Source organism: Azolla caroliniana, unplaced genomic scaffold (genome assembly GCF_043228905.1).
Source record: "Azolla caroliniana isolate FFs.n. ecotype wild unplaced genomic scaffold, voAzoCaro1.0.p SCAF_11, whole genome shotgun sequence".
Taxonomy (NCBI): Eukaryota; Viridiplantae; Streptophyta; class Polypodiopsida; order Salviniales; family Salviniaceae; genus Azolla; species Azolla caroliniana.
This window is the reverse complement of record NW_028230446.1, coordinates 10367209-10390754: the sequence shown is the minus strand read 5'-3', so window position 1 is coordinate 10390754 and position 23546 is coordinate 10367209. Positions and strand designations below refer to the sequence as shown.

Here is a 23546-nt window from a genome sequence, read left to right as displayed (position 1 = left end):
GGCGGTGATATGGGACGCCGATCGAGGCTCGAGTCCGTCTCGATCCCTTCGCTCGGGGGTGGTCGGGTGGATCGGCACCCTTCTTTCTCTCTTTTCTCTCTATTCTTTCTAGATCTATCATTGATATATCCTTATTTTATGCTTACTTTAGTACCTAATCTCTAATATTTGGTATCAGAGCCTATGTACTAACGTTTCTTTTGGTTTTCTTTTTGTCTTCGCGTGGGATGGCGATTGATCGTTGTGCGGTCGCCTTCATGCAGACAAGGATTAGCGAAAGAACTTCGGTAAATTTTCCTTAATTTTTTATCTAATTTTTCTTCTCCCTTCTATACATGTGTATACTTAATATGTAGTTTTTTTTTCATATATTCAATGATGTTGACGTGGTATTTAATTGGTTATCTTAAACGTTTACATATGTCCACGAGGTCAATACCTCGTTTGACATATAAATCATATGTGATGAGTGTCGTATGCGTACGAGGTTACTACCTCAATTGCGTATTACGTTCACGAACATATGTTACGTTCGCGTACGAGGTCAATACCTCGCTTCGTTCGAAATGATATGCGTTGGATTTACTATGCGTAAGAGGTCAATACCTCAATTGCGAATTACGCTTAACCTTATTTTCGGATGTTTCGTGTGCGTAGAGGTATATGCCTCGATTACGTATCCCGAATACATCATTGTTGGCTATATAAAAAAAAAACGATTCATTTAGTATACGCATATGTGGTCACTTATATACGTCTCTGATCGTATATATGTGATATATTGACATATGTGTATATTTTAGATTACGTGATTCATATCAAATGTTTTCCTAATTGGGGAGAGGATTTTGGTGGCCGTCCTCACATTTTTGTGAGAATGGCGTTGTCACCATCCCTTTTATCAACAATTTTTATTGTTGAAATTCCCGTTGGTCACTTTGATCTTTCGTTACGTAACGAACCTCGTATAGCCAAAATGATGTTGAATACGTCGGGCTTGATCCACATCAAGTAGGGTCGCTCTAATGACACACGTATCCAACATCTCCCCTCGTTACATGGATACGATGCCACCATGAGCTCGTTCTTACGAGCGCCATTCGTAATGACGTGACCATGTGATGGGCCACATGAGCCTACGAAGACACAAGGGCTCATTCGGTTTGACCATTAGGTTACACTTTGGCATATGCCATTGTACTTACGAGGCTTGAGGGTAGGTAGCGTACAACCATAGTGGGTAATAAATGAGGGAGAAATAAGGCCACTTGACCTATATGTTTCTTTTAAAAAAAACATATAGGGGCAAATGCCTCGCATATCTCGAATACGCCTCAAACATTAAACATTCAAGACGCGCAATCTACTTGGTTGGCTCAAGTGTTTAATGTATTTGTCCTCGAGGTCTCGAGTTCAAATATGACCAACACCATACAACATCGTTGATACATATGCCTATAATACATGTTTAGACTTTAGGTCTAAGTGCACTTCGGGGTCCTCGTAATAGGACTTAAAGAGCCGAAACCACATATGTGGGCACAGAAACATAGTTATTGTTAACATTTTTTTCGTGTATAAACTATTCATGACGCGAACATACATGGTTGAGCCTCGGGGAGCCGCCATGAAAAAAATCGATATAGAGATCAGGGAAAGGCATTCATTTGTCACCCCCATGGTTTTTAAAACACCTCTGTGTTACCATAGTAACCTGATCTTGAACCTCATCTCATACGTCTAGAGGGGTATTGACGTGAGATCATGATATTGATTAATGTTTGCCCATGATATGTTTACACCACGACAAGATGTTATGACTATTTGTCTGACCTTATCTTATTTCTTTCCCAGAAATAATCATTCAATGGCTCAGAATAACGACCCGATGCCCTCCGCTCAAGCGGAAAGAACTCAAGGAAATCCTCCTGGGACAATGTCCATTGAGGCGTATATTTTACAAGTACAACATTTCCTTAGTTCAACCGCGCAGCAGTTGACCGAATTTCGGCAATCTCAAAGTGCTCTCGAGGCACGAGTCATTAGTCTCCAAAATGAGATTAATAGACCTGATGAGCGTCAGGGTGAACCATCATTTGTCGTAAAGCCATTTACGGGAGATAAAAAGGAAAGAACCGAAGAAGCAATCTGCACGTGGCTGGGCCGATGGGAGTCTCATTTTGAGCTCTATCCCACGCCAGATAGTACGAAGATTGCATATGTCGGCCGAGAACTAGGGGGTAAGGCCGCCGCTTGGTGGCGTGGGCTCCGAACTTTGGGGAGATTGCCCGAGACCTGGACAGACTTTGTCACAGTTTTCAAGGGTCAATTTCTACAACCTCCCTCTCGAACCGAGGCAGCACAAGCTTTAATGAACCTCTCTAGCAGGAAGTTTTCCTCGCTAGAAGACTATGTCCACCATGCTAGAACCCAAATCCAAAAATCGGGTCTAGAAGGGGACAATTGGTTAATAGCTTGTTTTGTCAATGGCATCCCCAATTCGGACTATCACTGGATAGTGCACGATAAGGATCCAAAATCCTTCGAAGAGGCCGTTGAGATAGTTCTTCGCTATCAACGCACTTCGAAGAAGGACCATAACAAACCCAACGAAGCACCCGGGACTAAGCAGTCGCAATTCGTTGGGAAACGCAAGACACCCAACGAATTCATGGATCGCGATTATAAGCGACAACATCCTTTCTGCATATTCTGCAAAAAGAAGGGTCATACAAAAGAGCAATGTCGTAAGCTCCAACGAAAAGAGCACGACGCCAAACCTAAAGCTACAGACCATAAAGGTCAAATTCCTAATGTCCTTCAGGTCTATACACATCATTTGAGTAATTGTCAATGTTCTTTCCCTCATTATGTATTGGGTCCCAATGATTTACTACGTGCAAACGGGTATATCAATGGATCTCCCGTACAATTTTTATTTGATTCGGGAAGCTCACACAATTTTGTGAATGATCGTTTGGTACAGATATGGGGAATCCAACCCACCGTAAGTGATCACACCTACACGGTGCACTTGGCTGATGGAAGAGTACAACACATCAACGGGGCGATTCATTCTTTAGGAATTTCTATTGATACCTATATAGAGGAAGTAGACTTCCATGTAATGAATCTTAGTACCACCGATGTAATACTGGGTTATCCCTGGTTTTATAATAAAAGCTCTTCTTTATTTATTGATTGGGTTCGCCATTCCATTTCTTTTGTACTCAACGATTGTACGCATTTTATTCAATGTGTAACAAAACAATCCCTCTCGATTGTTTCCTCGTGTCCATCAATATCCGAGTTGTCTTGTTCTACGTTATTTTATTGTGTACTTGATCCGGACATTCACGTTTACAATATCGATAATGTCTCGGGTCAATTAACATATTTTGAACAAAAACAACTTGATGAAATCGTAAACGATTTTCGTGATGTTTTTCCGAGTGAACTACCCGATGGTTTACCTCCTAAACGTAATATAGACCATCGTATAGATATTGTACCTGGCATTGCACCCATTAGTATACCTCCGTATCGCCTAAGTCGATCTGAAGAGGATGAGGTAGCTAAGCAACTTAAGGACTATTTACGAATGGGTTATATACGTTATAGTAAATCTCCATGGGGTGCACCAGTTCTCTTGGTTAAAAAGAAAGAGGGCACATGGCGTATGTGTATTAATTACCGACGCTTGAATAAAGTGACGATCAAGAATTCGTACCCATTGCCCCGGGCTGACGATCTAATTGACCGTCTCCAGGGAGCTCGGTATTTTACGAAACTTGATCTCCGTACTGGCTACCATCAAATACGAATAAGTGAGGACGATGTTCCTAAAACAGCATTTCGTACGCGCTACGGCTATTATGAGTTTTTGGTTATGCCTTTTGGTTTGACCAATGCTCCGGCTACATTTCAACAGGAAATGAATGACATTTTCCGAGAACAACTTGGAAAATTTGTCGTTATCTTCTTGGATGATATTTTAGTTTATAGCCGTACATTACAAGAACATGCTAGACATGTCCGCTTTGTTTTACAAATATTGCGTGACAAACAATTTTACGCGAAGATCTCAAAATGTGAGTTCTTCAAGAAATCAATTACTTATCTTGGACATCTCATAACCGAACGAGGAGTTGAAATTGATCCTTCTCGCATCGAGAAAATCAAGCTTTGGCCCACTCTTCGGAATATTCGAGAAGTTCGATCATTCCTTGGTTTTGTCGGATTTTTGCGAAAATCTCTTCGTAATTACTCACAATTGACGACGCCGTTCACTGATCTTCTAAAAGGTCAAACGCGTAAGTCTACAAAACCTATTGTGTGGAATGCTACACTAGACCTCGCCTTTAAGGAACTCAAGGACTTGGTATGCAAGGCTCCTTCACTTCTTTTACCTGATCCTTCAAAACCTTTTGAGGTTGAAACCGACGCAAGCGATTATGCTATAGGTGCTGTCTTGTATCAAGATGGTAAACCAATAGCATTCGAGAGTAAGAAACTTGATTCTGCTCAATGTCGGTATACCGTTCAAGAAAAGGAATTATTTGCGGTTATACATGCGCTCAAAACATGGCGCCATTATCTTTATGGAAATCGCTTTGTGGTAACTACGGACCACGAGTCCTTGAAATATTTTTGTGACCAACAAGACCTGAAAGGTCGTAAGGCACGATGGGCTGATCTCATCCAGGACTTTGATTTTTCCATACGATATATCGTATAGGTTCCATGAATACTGTCGCTGATGCACTAAGTCGCATCCGTGAAGTTAACATGCTTAGCTTCACTGAAATAACATCAGATCTTTATGATCACCTTCGAGGAAAGTATCCTGATGACAATTATTTTGCAAAATACTGGGCAAGAGTCGAGTCTGGAACAGACACCACCACACCCTCGAAGGAATACTTCCACATTGCTAACGGTCTGCTCTACCGTAATGGGAAGGTTTGTGTTCCAGATTTACCTGAGGTCAAAAAGAGAATTCTTTTTGAATGCCATGATGCACCCTCAGCAGGGCACCCTGGAATACATCGTACACTCGTTCTCATCTCCACTCAATTTTATTGGCCTAAGATGCGTCCTGACATACATAGCTATGTGACTAAATGTCACCAATGTCAGGTTAACAAAGCCGAGCGACTTAAAGCCGCAGGACTTTTACATCCCTTGGACATTCCCAATAATAAGTGGGAAAGTATATCCATGGATTTTATTGTTAGCCTTCCTCGCACCCAAAAAGGTCATGATGCCATATGGGTTGTGGTTGACAGACTAACTAAAATGGCCAAATTTATTGCTACTAAAACCACGGTAACAGCTCCTGAATTGGCTTACCAATTCGTTGATGAGTTATTTCGTTTTTACGGGTTACCGATGGATATCGTGAGTGACCGAGATCCGAAGTTTACTAGTGACTTCTGGACGCAAGTCTTTAAGAAGTTAGAAACTACGTTGAGCATGAGCTCCACGGATCATCCTCAATCCGATGGACAGACAGAACGAGTAAATCAAATTATTGAGGACATGCTTCGAGCATACGTTGGTGCAAAACCAACAAAATGGGAACGTTACCTCCCAATTTTGGAGTTTGCTTATAACAGCTCCAAGCATACGTCGACGGGATATAGTCCTTTTATGTTGATGTATGGATTTCAGCCACGAGCCCCGATTGATGTTAATATACATCATGATGAGTTGCGAAGTACGCAAAACTTTCTTCGGGATATGCAAGATATGTTGCATATTGCACGGGATAATATAAAAACAGCTCAAGATAGAGCGCGTTTTTATGCCGATCATCACAGGCAACCTCGTGTATTCAGCCCTGGACAGAAGGTATTTTTACGTGTACCTCACAATTCTAAGACATTGTCTACGGGTAAGTGCGCTAAGTTAGCCCCACGGTTTTGTGGACCTTTTACAGTCCTCAAACGCATTGGGTCATCAGCCTATTGTCTCGCTCTTCCCGATGGTGTTGGAATCCATCCAGTCTTTCATGTAAGTCGTCTAAAAGAACTTCTAGGTTCTGGCGACAATACAGTTACAACTGAAACTCTGGTTACTTCTGAAGATTTATCTTCTAAACCACATGTACCAGAAAGAATTCTCGATGTTAAAACAAAAAAATTACGTGCTAGGGAAATCCGAGAATTTAAAATAAAATGGATGGATAAATCAATCAAGGATGCCACATGGGAACGCGAAACGACTCTAAGAACTAACTTCCCTAACTTTCCATTGCAAGAGTGCAATGTTTTAAAGAGGGGGAGTATGTTACGGGCATGACCATATAATATCCCGTGGTGAGAATTGTCGTAGTATTCTATACACGTGGATAAGTGTGAGGGTTAAACAAAGAGTCTAAAGAAGGGGAGGATTACTTTTAATCCTCGGGATTGAGACAACCCATGAGGCCAAGTGTGAACATGGCTGGGGGCCTTGAGAATTACTATAAATAAGAGGCCTAGCTACCCTCATTTGGGCATGCATTGACTACGTCGAGACTCTGTCCGTGAGTGGAACGACTCTTGTAGCAAGCGCGCTATCGTCCAGGTACGACTCGACGCCAAGGCGGTGGTATGGGACGCCGATCGAGGCTCGAGTCCGTCTCGATCCCTTCGCTCGGGGGTGGTCGGGTGGATCGGCACCCTTCTTTCTCTCTTTTCTCTCTATTCTTTCTAGATCTATCATTGATATATCCTTATTTTATGCTTACTTTAGTACTTAATCTCTAATACTGGTGGCCGGGGCTGTACCAGGACGTGCATCGGTTCGTAACGACTTGCGAAAGATGTCAGATGCACTCCGTAGTCCGACATCGGGACGAGCTACACCCGACCTACCCGCCTAAGGTCCATTTCAAGTGGATGGTGGACTTGGTGACGATGCTGATGGGAGTAGGGCAGATGCGATACTTGGTGCTTGCGCGAGAAGACTTAACGAACCAGGTGGAAGGCCATGCAGTGCAGAACAAGACAACCGTGGCGGTATGCCGGTTCCTGATCGAAGAGGTAGTGTGTCGGTACGGGTGCATCGGGAGGATCGTGGCGGACTGGGGAGAGCTGGATGCGCAGGAAGCTGAAACCCTAAACCCTAAACCCTAAAACCACCTAGGGGTCTAACTCTCCCTCACTACGGCGTACAATCCGGAGGCGAACGAGAAGGTAGAACGTGGGCACGGGCCGATCGTAAAGGCGTTGGTGTGTGCATGCGAAGGGCAGATCGGGAATTGGCCGTGGCTCCTTCCTTACGCACTATGGGCGGACCAAACTATGCACAGTTCGGTGACAGGGTTTATGCCGGTAGAGCTGATGTATGGACAGAAGCCGATCATGACGGTGGAACGGACGGTTTCTTTGTGGGCGGCGGTAGATTGGAAGGACGAGATGAGCCGGGAGGAGTTGTTGGCGGCGCGGATTCGGCAACTCGAGCGGAGGCTGGAGGACATGAAACGGGCGAAGGAAAAGTTGCGAGCGGCAAGGGAGCGGAACAAGACCCGGTTCAACCGGACGCACCGATTGCGACCAAAGAAGGTCGAGGAAGGCGACTGGGTCTTAGTATACGACAACAGCCTCGACAATCAGCACAAGGCGGTGCGAAAGTTTGCGAGGAGATGGTTCGGGCCCTACACGGTGACGAGCGCGAACGACAACAACACGTACCACCTCGCGGTACTCGATGGGACACAGTTAGCGGTACCAGTGGTCGGGAAGCGGATCAAAGCGTTCCAGAAGCGGTTCGAAGACGAGCCGGAGCCAACGAGCGAGAGCGACGACGATGATCGGTTCGGGCCCGGCAAAGAATCAGAGAGCGACAAGTGAAGCCGGTTTTCCTCAGTATCTACCCATCTCTGGCGCATGCCAGTGGATGCACGGTTTGGTGGGGGTGGATGTCGTGAAGAAAACCGGCCATTCGGCGGAATCAGACAAAAAGGTGCATGAACCGGCTCTTACGTGGGTGGACGCGAGAATTGATATTTTGTGCATAATTCATAATTAGGTCGGCTGATGTAAATACTAGGTAGTACACATTTATTAGGGGATTTTGTGCGTATCTCTGTCGAAAGGGACAGGGAATAAAGAGATTTGACTAGGGAAGGACGGTCTCCCCTTGGCGAACTACTTAAGGAGGGAGAGAAGGAAGAAAGGGGATTGCGCGTTGACGAGGATGAAGTGTTGCTGCAGAACCGAGGGTCGAGCTCTCTCTCCTCCAACCGTCGTTCTCTGTGGGTGTCAGGAGTTCGTTGCCTCTGCTTCGTGGACAGCCCATGTGCTTCCAACAGAGGCTCTCTCTCTCCCCCCCCCCCCCTTTTTGTTTCTTCGAGTCGAGTGGCTGTCGTCTGTGTGCGTGAGTAGGACCTCGTGTCAGGTCCATTACCGGTTTGCCGGTTGTAATTGTTCGAGTTGTAAGCTACTGATTATAGTAATCGGATTCCTGTTTCTGGCTCTTATTTTCTTTCTGTGTATCTACAACTCTCTCTCTCTCACTCTCTCCTTGGTCCAAGACCCCCATGGTCCCGCCTCTTCCTACACGCGAACGCGAAACTTCGCGACAATGCAACTTCCATTTCACAATATCACATCAAGTGAGCACGCATTTAAGATGCAATTTCTATGTTATAGTCTATTGCACATAAATGGGCAAACAGTCCTCTCTTTTGAAAACCAGAAACAAGTAAATATTATTTTTTGTTTGTATGTTGAGAGAGGGAAAATACCTCTTGAGTGTTGAAAATGTAGTTCAAAAAGAGAAAAAAACAAGTTCTTGCAACAACAAAAATGTAGTGGAGATTATCTCTCGTGGCAAGTTCTTGCAACAACATACACAGAGAGGGGGAAAAGCAAACGATTCCTACCACTTTGATGAACATACATTTTGGCCTGTGTCGTGAAGATCTGTCACTATGTGCGGATTGTGAGGTGGAACCACCAAGGTTCTGGACCGGAAGGATTTGAAGTTTTCACTAGCTTTAGCGAGAAAGTATTTAAGATAAATTGAAAGAGAGATTGATTTGAAGAAAGAGAGATATTGAGATAAAATAGAACGATTGACTTTAGATTTGAGAGACAAGATTAATACATCACAAAAATGGGATAACGAATTTTCTTACTCTTAATTTCTTGATTAATACATAGCCCGTTTTTCCTCTCCATCCACTCTTTTATAGATGCTCCCATGCATATGATGCTTGTGAGGGTGCAAGACATGCATGAGATGCATGTTTGCCATTTGGCGCTCATGTATTACATGTGTTACATGATAACCATGTCACTCATTCAAGCTCTCATGTATGAGAAATTTACATGTGAAAGTATAATGATAGTAAGAACATTTCTAAAGATATGACTTGGCTTAGTGGTAAGTTCATTGCCTCCTATCTTGGAGGTGCAAGGTTGAAGCCTTGCTCACATCCCTTTTAAAACACAAAATACTACTAGGCTTTTGGTCTTGTATTTACATCGAAAATCTTCAAAACACCATGCACTGCGATCAACCGACCGATCCGTCTGTCCCAACTGGTTCGATCTGATCTCGATCTGATCTTGTCCGTCTTCTCGCGGCTCCGTCCAATTCCGATTCCGTCGCCATCCGTCTAGTTCAGGCTCCGACTCCGTCCAAAACACTATTTGAATAACTTGGCCGTATCCATTCATCCAAGTTATACAACCCAACCTTTTTATGCTCCTAGCACATAGATTAAATATAAAAAGATATGGCTCTACTTATATAATCTTGAATACGGATGTTGTCCTATCTATGTGGGTTATCTCACAATTTTGTTTTTCTTTTCTTCTTCTCAAACTTCACATTCACATAACTTGACATTTAGTTGTCCGTTTCAAATGTAGTAAAGTACATTCGGAAGCTCTTGAGGACCTCCACCTTTTTGTACCAAGATATTAAACTAGTATAAAATAGTATCTCCACTATTATTGTTTTATATTGTGTGTGAAGAACCACACCCAATTTTGTAAATTCCATTCAATTTTCACACCGTTGGCGAAAATCTTTACGACACTGGTTCCCATCAAAGTCTTTCACTAAGCCCACCACTCTAATACCATTGTTGGAAGGTGAGGGAGAAGCGACCAAGATGTTGTTTGTGCATGCAAAGAAAAATCGACAACAGAGAAAGAAGCATCATAGATAGAGAAAACACACAACTATTTGATGGGCACACTAAAAAAACCTTGTTACATGTTAACTTATATACCTACTAATAAATAATGAGAATTACATGTTTGTCCTTTCTCACTATGTATCAAATCGGGCTTGAGAGTTTTTATGATGCATGGGTGAAGATATAGCTAGTGGTTAAAAGGACACCAAAATCAAGGTTTACATGCAAGAGTTTTGGTAAATCAAGGATCCATTGAAGAAACATATGTGCCTAGAAATTACACAAGAGGAAGGGATGACGTTGGTGATAAAGGCACAAGAGATCTTGTTTTCCACTATCGACAATATCCACTCAACTTCTATTAAGGTCAAAGCTTAAGTTGTGTTGGAATTGGTGAGCCCAATAACTCTTTGGATTCTCTTGAAACAACAAGGTAGATGGGTCTTTTCCAATCAAGCAATGGTATTGCAAGGGATATGGAGTGAAGTTGTAGCCACTCTAAAGAGCCAATACAATGGCCTCACGGACGGACGGAGGAGCTCACGGAATTTAGCCGGCTCATAATAGATTAGAAAAACTTTTTATGTATGTATGTAAATTTTTCTTTTCCCCCTCTTTTTCGTTGTTCTTCCTCCTTTCTTATTGTTTACGAATCATTGCTTTCCCTGTTTTCCCCTCTTCGTGTTGCTCGTTGCTCCCTGTCTATTGCATTCTTCGCGTAGCGTTGCTCCATTCTTTCTTCTTCACATCGCATTGTTCCATTTTTGTTACTCCTTCCTTGTTCCTTGCTCACTCGTTGCTTATTGCTCCTCCTTGCTTGCTCGTTGCTAATTGGTCCTCCCTACTCGCTCGTTGCCCATTGTTCCTCCTTGCTCACTTGTTGCTGATTGCTCCTCTTTGCTCGCTCGTTGTCGATTGCTCCTCCCTGCTCACTCGTTGTTGATTGCTCCTCCCTACTCCCTCATTGCCCATTGCTCCTCCCTACTCCCTCGGTGTTGATTGTTCCTCCCTACTTGCTCATTGTCGATTGCTCCTCCCCGCTCGCTCGTTGCCGATTGCTCATCCCTACTCACTCGTTGTCGATTGCTCCTCCCTGCTCGCTTGCTGCCCATTGCTCCTCCCTGCTCGCTCGTTGCCCATTGCTCGTCTGTGCTCGCTCTCTATTCGTTGCTCCCTATCGCTTCTGATTGATTGCACGACATTTGTTGTTCACCACTCTACCACTTTGAAGTAATTCTGTTTTTTCTTTCTCTGTTTATGAATTCTCTCTATTTTCTCTCTTATTTTTATCTGTTTTCTCTGTTTTTTTGTTTCTTTGATAATGTTCTCTATTTCTTTGTTTTTCTATATGGCAAAAAAATGAGAATGTGGTTTTCTTAAGACGAAAAGAAACACATTGAAATTCAATAGTATTGCTAAAGGTACATTGTTTTGTGCATTTTTCTTTAGTTCCTAGTTTGTGGTAATCCATTGCGGTTGAAAACAACTGTCGAATTATACATGTTATCACACATGTACAAATTTGCATGGCACAAAAATTTGTAGCGAGGACATTTATTTTTAATGACAATATCAAGAGTGTTTGATTGATCAATTGTTCATGACAAAATGTTCATTTCATTGCGCCTAAAAGGTCAATGACCAGGTTCCTTATACTCCTAGCAAGTCTTGAAGCTTCACTAATGTTGAATACCATAGGAAATTTCTATGTACTCCCAAATTGGGTTATTCACAAAAAGGCTTGCCAAAACGTTTTATAGGGTCATACATTTAACCTACTCTAAATGTAATGGAAATTCAATGGAACAAATATATATGTTGATGACACTTGACAAAATCTTCTCTAAGACTGATATGAAAAGTTTCTTTTAATAATATGAAGTATGGTTTATGGAACCAAGGTGCCACATTTGCACCTAGCATGTGCAGAGTTCCTTAGTGGCTCTTGGCATTCAAGAGTTTCACCAATGAATGTGTGAAGGATGAAACTCCACATCTCTCTCAAGCTCTCGCATGTGGTGCATACCATTTTCCAAACCATTTTTGTATTTCTTGCATCCATGTGCACTCACATATTTGTTGTTCTATCTTTTTAACATTTTTACTTCCCATGAAATTCTTTAAAGTTGTACTCCACAACCCTCTCCAATGCTATATCTCATTGGGAAGTGACCCCTATGTTGTAGAGCTACTGACAATCGACTTACTATACATGAAACAGTTTTGCAAGACACTCATCTAAGGGACATCATTATTGTTGAGATTGAACGTTATAAAGGCGCACAATAAGACTCTTAGCATGTGGGTAATTACATCTAGTTGTTTAACACCCTTATTTATCTTTTATAGATCATTTAAATGGTGAAACATTTCATATTTGTAAATTTAACTCCAAGATTCCTTTCCCGACTTGCACACATCTCTTAACTCCAAAAAGTGTTATTTTTTATCATTTGTTTCTTGGTAAACATATTATATTCAATCAATTTTATGTTTGATTACATTTTATGAGTTCAAACTCAATTATTTAGGGGTTCATGAAAACTCGACGAGCATTATTACCTTGCATTTGTATTGTCCTCTTGTTTTAATATATACACTACCTTTTTTCTCTTGATCTTTTCCTTCAATATTGTTTGCAATATATTTGTTCCCTCAATGTATTTCACATTTACATACTTGGATTTTCATGTGTATTTAAGCTAATGTGAGCCATCCTCTTTCTTCTTTATTTTTTGATAGATTGGAAAATCTATAGTGGAAACTTGATCCTTTTTTGCCTCGTAATCTTCAAATATCCCAGGTATCTTAATTTGTTTTTTCTCTTTGGAAAACATGGATTGTGTATGTATGTTTCCCCTTCTTGTAAATGGAATCCATAGATTATGTTATTCCAACGCTCTCTACATTATTGTTACAGTATGTCCCATAATGAAAATACGAAAGGCAAAGGAAAGCAAATCAGCCTCTTTACAATGCCTGGTTTTAGGAAAAACTTGCCATCTTCCAATGAAGATGTGTCTCTAAAAGAGCCTATAAAGGACCATCAACACTCTGAAGAGTTACTTCATGATATGAATAGAATTATTAAGGCCAAACTAAAATTTCAAGAAGATTGGCTTACTAAATTTAAGTGGCTTCAAGAGGATTTGGAAACTGGTCTTCTATGGTGTAGTTATTGTAGGAGTGATCCTCATTGTAAATCTTCATTTGGTAAAACAGGTGCCAAAAACTTTAAGACTTCTGCATTAGAAGAACATGCAAGAAGTGTGGCCCATCGAGATGCCATTTTGTTACAAGAATAAGACAAGAGTGGTCTTGAAAAATGTGCATCAAAGAAAAAAGCTAGTGTGGATGTAGCAATTGAAAAATTGTTTAAATGTGCATATTTTATAGTTAAAGAGGATTTGGCATTTAGAAAATTGGAAAGTGTCTTACAATTGTTAAGAGAATGTGGTGTGGAAGTCCTTTCACGAATTTATAACGATAATAAGGCTTGTGCAAGCTTTATATTGCACATTACCAAGACTTTGGAAGTTGAGATATATGATAGGTTGAGGAAAAGTCCTTGGTTTGGGCTTATGGTAGATGAAGCTACCGATGTAAGCGTAACCGAGAACTTGATCCTTTACGCTACATTTGTGGAAGGAAGGCAAGTACGAACCTCTTATTTGGGGTTAATTGAAGTACAGGATGGTACATCAAACACAATAACAAAAAGCATTTTAACATTGTTAAAAAAGTGGAACTTAGATGTTAAAAAAATGATGGGATTTGGAAGTGATGGAGCATCTATTATGGTAGGTATGTCTACAGGTGTTGCTACAAGATTGAAGTCATATAACCCATTTATGACTTCATTACATTGTTGTGCACATCAAACAAACTTGTGTGTGCAAGAGGCTTCAAAGAACATTAAAGTCAAAGAAACATGCAAACAGTTAGATGCCCTTGTGAATCGGGTGGCTACACATTTCTCGAGGAGCTCAATGCGCCAAGGTGAATTAACTAAGATGCAAGATGCATTAGAATACATCACATACCCTTGATGAAGACTTTGCAATCGCAAAGTGATGCATACAATGTATTCTTAAGTTTAAGAAACTTCAAAGTAGTGTATATGCTTCACTTCCTTGCAGATGTACTTAAGATCATGTATACGTTAAGTATGGAATTCCAAAAGGAATATGTGGATGTGACATGCATTGGAGGTTTGGCTATGATAGCCATTGGGGAGATAGAAGAACAATTTCTACATCATGTTATGATGGATCTCAATGGTTTTGAGAATGATAGCTTTAACTATCTAATTATTCCAGAATATGGTAGAGAAAAAGGAATGCTTTCAGTTTTAAGGGATGCTATTAAAGGTAATATGTATAAAAGCATCCTCATGGATAGATGTATTGATGGTGAGGACCAGGGCAGGAATTTGACGGGTGTCATGCCCGTCAAAGGCCATTTTGCCCGTCAAAAACATACACCTACTAAAAATGTCCGTCAAGTGACATATAAAGTATAAAATTTTCCTTTTCATGTGAAAGGCCCCTTAAAATTATACATGTCAAATGACATGCTAAAATTTTATTTTCTATGTCATTATTCATATATATTATATATATATACCACATATTGTCATATAAAATTTAAATATATGTACTATCATACTATCATCTATGTAGTATCAAGATTCAATTTGACTATATAGTATGAAGTGTGTAATATACTAAATTCTAATATATATATATATATATATATATATTTATTTATTTATAACACGCTTAAAATAATATCATATAAATTGTAATGATGAATCCCCAAATCAATTTAAATTTTAAACAATAACCTTGGTGCTTTATTAAATACTCTAAAAAATACTAGAGTGTACACTGTAGACTAGTCACTCTAGGTTTGATTTTAAGTTTTCTTAAAGTAAATGTTTTACTAACCTACTTTTTTATACATACTTATTACTTATTACTTAATACTTAATACTTATTACTGTGCTTTATTAAAAAATTAGGGTTAGTAATAACTTTTTAGTATAGGAAAAAGGTGAGCACTGAGTACTTACTACAGTCTACTTACTACTTACTGTTAGGTAACAAGTTATTTTTCAACTTAAAAATGATTGATTTTATGTAGCCTTTTGTGCAGCAGGAATAGAACAAAGAAAGACATCCTTCAACCTTCAACATTTTTTAACTACAGTTTAAAAATGTAAGTTACCATGATCATCTATCATATTATGTTCATTTAGCAAGTTATTATATTGTTTTTGTATTACCTTAATACCTCTAAAAATAAACTAAAAGTATTTCATTTCAATAAGGTTTGATTTTAAGTTTTTTTAAACTAAATGTTTTACTAACCTATTGTTTTATACATACTTATTACGTTTTACTATGCTTTATTAAAAAATTAGGGTTAATAATAACTTATTAGTATAGGAAAAGGTGAGTACTTACTATTAGGTAGCAAGCTATTGTTCCAATTAAAAATTATTGATTCTATGTAGCCTTTTTGTGCAGTGGGAATAGAACAAAAACAACCTTCAACCTTCAACATTTTTTAACTACATTTTAAAAATGTAAGTTACCATGAATATCTATCATATTATGTTCATTTAACAAGTTATTATACAATATTGTTTTTGTATTACCTTAATACCTAAACAATAACTTCAATGTCTCTATTATAGTGAAATGAAATACTTTTAGTACATTTTTAGATGTCTATTATTTAAATAATTTCAGGGGGAAAACAAAGAACCAAGCACAACAACATTCTATTAAGACTATGTTTTGCAAGGCAACACATGTTAATGATGCTCCAAATAATGAGCACGAGGTGGTTACAAACACAAATGAGTCGAGATCTTCTTATAACAAACAAAAAAGAAAGTGGAGAAACCAATGGACTTTGCTTCACCCATGGGCATATGTGACAAAGTCCCTATTAGGTGATGATATAATCAAATGCATGTGGTGTGAAGATGCAAGAAAGAACAATGTATTTGCGGATGGTGGATCTCAAAGCATGCAAATGTCTTCATTGAATGAACATGCAAAGTCATCCGATCATGTGATAGCAAGTGCCATGTATAATGCAAAAAGACAAAAGGAAAATGCAAATGTGAAAGGCCCAATGGATGACAAAATTTCAGAAATCATGCATTTAGAATATGAGAGGATACTTTTATGCATGAAGTTGGTTCATTTTCATGCTTGCAATGATATTCCATTAGAGAAATATGTAAAACAATGTATGTTACAAAGAGAACTTAGTACTCCAAACGCCCCTGCCTCAAAAGAATATGGTGCTTATGCTAATGCTAAATCTGCAAGAGAATTCTTAATGGCCATTAAGAACCACACAAGGAAACTCTTGTATGATGAAATTCGTGGAAGTCCATTTTTCTCCATCTTGATTGATGAAAGCACTGATCGTACATTGGAAAAACACCTCATTATCTATGTATTGTACTTAAGTGAAGGTGGCAAAGGGGAGCCACATTGTAAATTTGCGCGACTTCTTCCGGTGGAAAATGTGAAAGCTGAAGGTATCTACAAGTCTATCAATGAATTCATTTTGGAGAGCAATTTAGATTTAAAAAAACTTGTGGCTTTTGCAAGTGATGGGGCATCATCTATGATAGGGAAGAACAATGGTGCAATTTCTAAGTTTCAATCCATGATGCCTAATATTTTGGGAGTACATTGCATTGCACATCGTGAAGCACTTGCCATAAAAGATGCATATATAATGTCTCATGCCCATGTGTTTAGCTTCCTTGATGTGTTTGCAAATAAAGTATACTCTTGGTTGGGAAAGTCAACTAATAGACACAAGGAGCTAAAAGAGATAATGAAACGACATGGTAAGGGTGATTTGAAGGTGCTTAAAATTCACTCCATAAGATGGTTATCTCGAGGCCAAGTAATGGAGAGACTAGTTACACTTATGCCCGCAATTTTAGAACAATGGGAAAAACATGAGAAAAAATGGTATGAGTATGCTACTATATTCCAAGTGCAATTTATGTTGCACCTATTGGCAGATATTCTTGTGGAATTAAATAAATTAAATGAGCAATTCCAAAGGGAATTAATGGATGTAACTATGCTTGGTGTTCACTTGGATTTGATCCATGAGAAACTTCGAAGAAGATATTTATCGTGTGAAACATTTGGCACCGGGTCTATGTTTCTTGCAAGCTTTTTATCGAATGTGAAAGATGGCATACTCATATATATTCGATGTGATAGTGTTACTCATTCACATCCATTGAAGTTTATACTAATTCCAAACCCAAAGGAGGTAGCAAATCGATCAAGAATAATGAGTGGTCTTGATAGTGAGAATGAAGATAATGATTCTAACTTGAATATGTTTAATGGTAATGCGGAAAATGGTAGTTTGGATGAATGCATTAGAATTGGAAAAACTTTTGTCCAACATGTTATTGATGCCTTAAACAATCGTTTCCCGGATGTTACATTTTTCAATGCTATCAAGTTGTTTAATCCATCTTCATATCCCATTGAGGAAAATGAAAGAGAGAAAAAGACAAAGGAATGGATGCACAAACTTATTGGGAAGTTTAACATTGATAGGCAAATTGTTGACATGAAAAGATGCTTCAATGAACGAGAAGATTTTGTTGGTATGCTTGTGAGAATTGCTAAAGGAAGAGGAATGCATGATGCATGGGATATTTGTTGCAAAGCACAATCTTGGTGGCAATTATTTCCGGGTATTATGCAATTGTGGCAACTATGTATGACTATTCCTATTAGTACAGCTGCATGTGAACGAGGCTTTTCACGTCAAAATATCATAAAAAATGATATTAGAAATGGTTTATCTTTGGAAACTTTAGATGCTTTGATGTTTATATCCTTGAATGCTCAAGAGACATCAAACATTTGTTGGAGGGATATATTTAACCTTTAGTTTGAAGAGAAAGAGAGAAGGATAGTATCATTGAACAATGCTTAGTAATAAGTATGAGGAGTCCCAGTATGATAAACATTTTTTTGTGTTTTTTGGGCTTTAAGAAATATATGATGATTAAGTATTCGATTTGTATGATTATTTGTTTGAAGCTTATTGTATCCACTTTGCAAGAATGAATTATGATTATGGATACATATATAGTTTGTACTTTGGCTTAAAAAACATTAACACTTTTTTGGTAAAAAAAAAACATTAACACGATATTTATTTTCTGTATTTCATTATCTTTGCGAGGTAGTTGTGTCTATTTGTGTACCTTCTATAGTAATAAAATGTATAATAATGAAGCATCATATAGAGCTTTTCATTATAAGAAATTTGTATGTCAAATGACATGTTAATTTTTGCACTCTTACGTCATATGACATACATCTTTAAAAAATGCCCGTCAAAAAACTTTAAGACTAACCCGTCAAATTCAGGCCCTGGTGAGGACTTAATTGAAGCCATACGATTCCAAACTTTATTTTCTAAGGCATTAATAGAGACAATAAAAAAGAGGCTTCAAGATCCGGTAACTCTTTCCGCATTAAGAATGTTATCACCAATGAACATTTCTACCAGATCTACAAGCATTTTAGCACGAAAAACTATGGGCCTTAATGAGTTGAAAACACTTGGAAATTTTTATGGCATTCAAAAAATGATAGATGGGAAAGTGTTTTCTCCCATAATTAATAATGATAAATTGTATGATGAATATGCAATTTTCAAAAGGCAAGGTACCACAGAATGGCTTGGAAGAGATTTCTTAGATGTTTGGGATATGATAAATTGTAATGATGTGTGGAAAGAAAAGCTACCCGAACTTCTAAAGCTTTCATTGATAGGGTTAATTCAATGTTCTTCTACAACTACATGTGAGAGAGGCTTTAGTCCCCTAACTCTAATAAAAAATAAGTATAGAAATAGGCTAAAAACCAATGTGGTTGATGCATTGATTCAAATCTCTATTAAAGAACCTGAACTACAAGAACATGACTTTAGTGCCAACATTTTGTTGTGGCGAGAAAGCAAGGCATATCGTCATATTTTTACAGGAACTTCTCATGAGCATGATGATGACATCAAGGACTTCATAGAAGATATAGATTGAAACTTTGTAAATTTGATCGATTTTGTTTTGGAACTTTCTATATATTAGATCTAATTTGATTGAATATTTTGTTAATGCTAATTTACAAAGGTTTGAAAAGTGAATTATGTTTATAAAGTTAGATTTTTTTTCGGTAAATATATATCTTTAGTTTTTGGGATCCAAAATTGGGATTGATTTGATTTGGTATTTGTGCTAGATTTTTTATTTTTGATTTGGTATGCGGCCAAAAAAAATAAATTCAACATGTTCTAGTTGACATTGTCGCTAGTAGGAATGTGGCCGGCTAAAATTTTAAAATTCCGGTTAGGTTCATGAGAAGCAGGAAAATTTTCGGTAGGGGCTAAAAACTTTGCCCAACACTGGTTATAAGGTGTATTCCTACTAGATAAACACAAGATAAATATGCAATCACTGAAAGTAATTGTAATTTTTTTTTATCTCCAACTTCGATGATTATTAAATTTTGTCACTACTAGGAGCAATGATGGTTTTCCAACATGTCTTCAATGGGTCATTTAATGATGGAATTCTCACATTCTCACACCTCAATAGATCACTCGTTCTACATGCACTTATTGATGTCATATATCCATTCACTCTAAAAGCACTTGGATTTGATGTCGTATTGAAGTGATGTGTGGTTTAAAACCATTCTTCATTTCAAAATAATGGGTATCAATTTTATTTTTTATTTTAATTTCCCAAAAAAATATGCTACCGATTAGGTAGGAAGAAATACAAGAGATATCATATATGCACAAGGGTCAGGCCTCATATAGATCTTTGTGGCTTCGATTAACTCTAAAAACGTAAAACTTAAAGGGATACTTCTACGGTCTAGGGATAGTGGGGGGATGTCTCATTGGGGGGGGGGGGGGGGGGGGTCCTCAGTGGGAAGAGCCATTTCGGTGGGAGATAGCACCAATATGTATAGCGACCTTGCAATCGCAGCATTTCAAAATGAAGGTTGCTCATGCCTTGGATATTGAGTACATTTCACCTTGATTATCTTCATATGACCCACGAAGGAAGGCGATGAGGTGATCCCAAAGTTCCATGACTACCTTTGTTGGTGGGATGGGCTTCCCTTGGAAGATCTTGCGATAGTAGTGCTTCCATATTTGCCATGTGGTTAGAACTGCAAGTATGGTTCACAATGACCTCAACTTTGTTGACTTTGTTTGTGACTAGGATGGAGAATCAGTTGTCTTAATAGTTCCTCATTGTAGTTGCATGAAGGGGCCCGATTTGTTGAATTGGGGAAACCATGATTCTTGGTCCGTCGTGAGCCATTGGGCCGCTGCCCATGAGACCTCTCCATAACCTCCAGTGCGAGCTAGTATCCGTAAACTTAGCTTCCAGATTTCTTGTGCGTGTACGCAAGACCACAAGCAATGTTGAGATGATTCAATCGATTAACCACACAAGCGGCAAGTTGGGTCCAATCCACGTTTGTTGCTCGATTCCCCTATTCGAAGGGCACGATGGCTGAGCAGCCAGAAAAATGACTTTGTTTTTTGGGGGAGATCGGTAATCCATAGTTTTTCCAAAAACCTTTGCAAGAAAAAGTCAGGTACGTTGTGTGATGTCCACCTATTTTTAATTGGGGTTTTCGCTGCCAACTTTTGAAGAACTACCTTTTCTTCTGATTAGGGATGTTTCAATGATATTCCAGAGGGTCCTAATCGAGTAGCGGGCGATTATCATAAATCCTTTCCTTAGAATCTTCCTCCCAGCTCTCTAGTTCAAGGTCGACATGCCATTTCTTGTCCATGCACGTGAAGTTCCCTTCCACTTCATTTGAAGAATGCAGACGCATTTGCAAAAAATCACCATTCGCCATCCTGCCTTACATGGTGACCGTTTCACCATCTCTCGTGAAGAAACCAAGCCACGTAATAGGTATCAATTTTTATATACTTCATGTCAATAGATAATACGATTGCCATGACCAAAAACTTGAGATGCCAAAATTATAATCTTCAATGTTATTATTGACTTGCTTGGAAATAAGAAGTAATAGAATTTTCAAGAGCCTTCCTGACCACCTTATGTAGGTTGGCCTAGTGGAAGTTTTTACAATAGCTTCTGTCGTGTTCGTTAGCATTGCCTTTTATAGAGAAATGTTATCATTCTTTAGATTGTAGGATTGATCGCAAAGCTAAATTTATGAAAGCAACATCTTGCAAATTAAAATTTTGAATTTTTGTTCAATGTAGCACTAACAATCGGCAACGGTTCAGTTTGAACCGAACTGAACCGCGAAACCACGGCTTAACAGTTTCAACGGTTCGGTTCGATTCGGTTCGATTCAGGTTTAGGTTTTTTAAAACGGTTTGGTTCAGTTTCGGTTCAATTTCAACTGTCAAAAACCGCGGTTTAAACGGTTTAACGGTTTTTTGTTTTTTATTTTTATTTTTAAATTTTAAAAAATTGTTTTTAAACAATCGTTTTATTTTTAGACCTTATTCTCACATTTTAGGAACATCTTAAAATTTTAAAAATTTAAAAATAATGAAATATTATCAATTTTCAAATTTTCAAATAATGAAATATTATAATTTTAATATTTTAATATTTTAATATTTAAAATTTGACCTATGTTGAAAACTGAAACCGAACCACGAAACCACGGTTTAATGGTTTAACAGTTTGAAAAATGTTTAACGGTTCGGTTTAACGGTTTCGTGATTCGATTTAGTTTGGTTCAGGTTTCAGAAAATTTAAACGGTTTGGACCCTCTCAAACCGAACCGTTGCCGATTGTTATGTAACACCTTAGCAACTAAACTTATGAAGTCTTTTAAGAACAAATGCAATTAATTTGAGACATGAATTACAACCTTAAGAGGCAAAGCACCAACTTTATCATTGCACCATCATGTTTAAACATTAAAGTTTTAGAAATTGAATAAAGATAATCTCCAACTCTATAAAATAATATCTTATGGGTGAAAGCAAGCTATGGTGTACCAACTTTGGCAAAAAATTTAGAACTATTTTGATGAGGATAAACAACACTATAATTTCAAAAAAATCCAATAAAAGTGACTAAAAAGTTGATCATCACTTATTAAAAAAATAGAAGCCACATTCAATGGCTTGAAGTTTTCAAATAACAATAAATCCACACATCTTTCTAGTGTTATGTCTCTGTCCAAGTGTCCCTCATGTAATCAATTCTAGTTGAGGTTGAAGGTGCATATTATCTCGAACTGATAGTGACTCTCTCTCTCTCTCTCTCTCTCTCTCTCTCTCTCTCTCTCTCTCTCTCTCTCTAGGAGATACACAAAAGCTTATGAAGGTATTGGAAAAAATTTGCTTGCATTCTAAATTAAGTGTCAATAGCTCTAAAACAAAGATTATGCTTGTGAAGAGCCAAAAAAGAGATAAACCGTGCAATATGTACAATAATGAGCCATTCGAATGTGTGGAATGCTTCAAATATCTTGACCTTGAAGTTCCTTCAAATCATAGATGGAATGAATGTGCTATACACCGCTTAGAGACGGATAAGTGAGCATATTATGCATTTAAGAACACATGCAATCTTGGAGATATTAAGTGTTGGGTCCTCAAGAAATTTCTTTTTGACACTTTGGTGACACTGGTGCTTCTCTATGGGGTGGAAGTATGGGGCAGTAGCATCCCTAAATCTACGTGGAAAGAGTTTGAAAATGTCCAAAAACATTTTCTTACAAAGTTTCTACAAGTTAAGAAACAAACACCCTACACCCTCCTCCTCCTTGAGATGGGATCGCTTCCCGTTAAGATTATGGCCATGGAAAGGGTTGTTGAATATGTCATGCTTAAGGTTCAAAAAAGTCCCTCACATCGCCTTCCTAGAATTGCATGAGAAGCAAGAAAAAAGATCCAAAAGACACATAAAAGCAAAATTTTGTGTTCTAGTTGGATGCAAGTTATGGAAAAATGGTTTGATTGATGGGATGCAAAACACTTCCTTCATGATGCATCACTAGATTCCTCTATAAATGAGGCCTTTTTGCAATGCCAATGTATTATGACACGGAACCAATGTGGAGGCTCACGCTTTACACATATACTACACATGTTGCACCTAACTACAAAAGCCTATTCTTCGCGGAACAAGGAAACCGTACACATCGATACATGTTAGAGCCCATTCCGTTATCTACCATTCGAACCATTGCTTCCAAGTTGTTGTGATCTAACATGTCCAAGAAGTGTTTTTTTTCTTGATCTAGACTATTATGTCATGTTCTTGTTGTTCTTGTTGTTCTTGTTGTTCTTGTTGTTGGTAATGTTGCTA

The 23546-nt window shown here is 38.5% G+C and overlaps 1 protein-coding gene across 1 annotated transcript; it reads left to right on the top strand.

Moving 5' to 3' along the window:
- The first annotated feature begins 222 nt into the window (after nucleotides 1-222).
- On the top strand, nucleotides 223-18094 carry LOC147857745 (uncharacterized). The gene is made up of 10 exons (XM_087327554.1): nucleotides 223-287; nucleotides 1855-2579; nucleotides 12881-12941; nucleotides 13059-13405; nucleotides 13535-13740; nucleotides 13831-13938; nucleotides 14322-14508; nucleotides 15187-15193; nucleotides 15284-15358; nucleotides 15895-18094. Exons 2-10 carry the CDS (start codon nucleotides 1868-1870, stop codon nucleotides 18092-18094), a joined length of 3903 nt encoding a protein of 1300 aa, XP_087183680.1. The 5' UTR covers nucleotides 223-287; nucleotides 1855-1867.
- Nucleotides 18095-23546: the final 5452 nt, after the last annotated feature.

What these genes read in the sequence shown, in the direction of transcription:
- LOC147857745 (XM_087327554.1), top strand. Translation starts at nt 1,868, where the DNA reads ATGGCTCAGAATAACGACCCGATGCCCTCCGCTCAAGCGGAAAGAACT. An exon ending in TGGTAGATGAAGCTACCGAT is followed by an intron (nt 13,741 to 13,830) that starts GTAAGCGTAACC and finishes ATTGAAGTACAG; the next exon opens with GATGGTACATCAAACACAAT. An exon ending in TTTAACTACAGTTTAAAAAT is followed by an intron (nt 15,359 to 15,894) that starts GTAAGTTACCAT and finishes AAATAATTTCAG; the next exon opens with GGGGAAAACAAAGAACCAAG.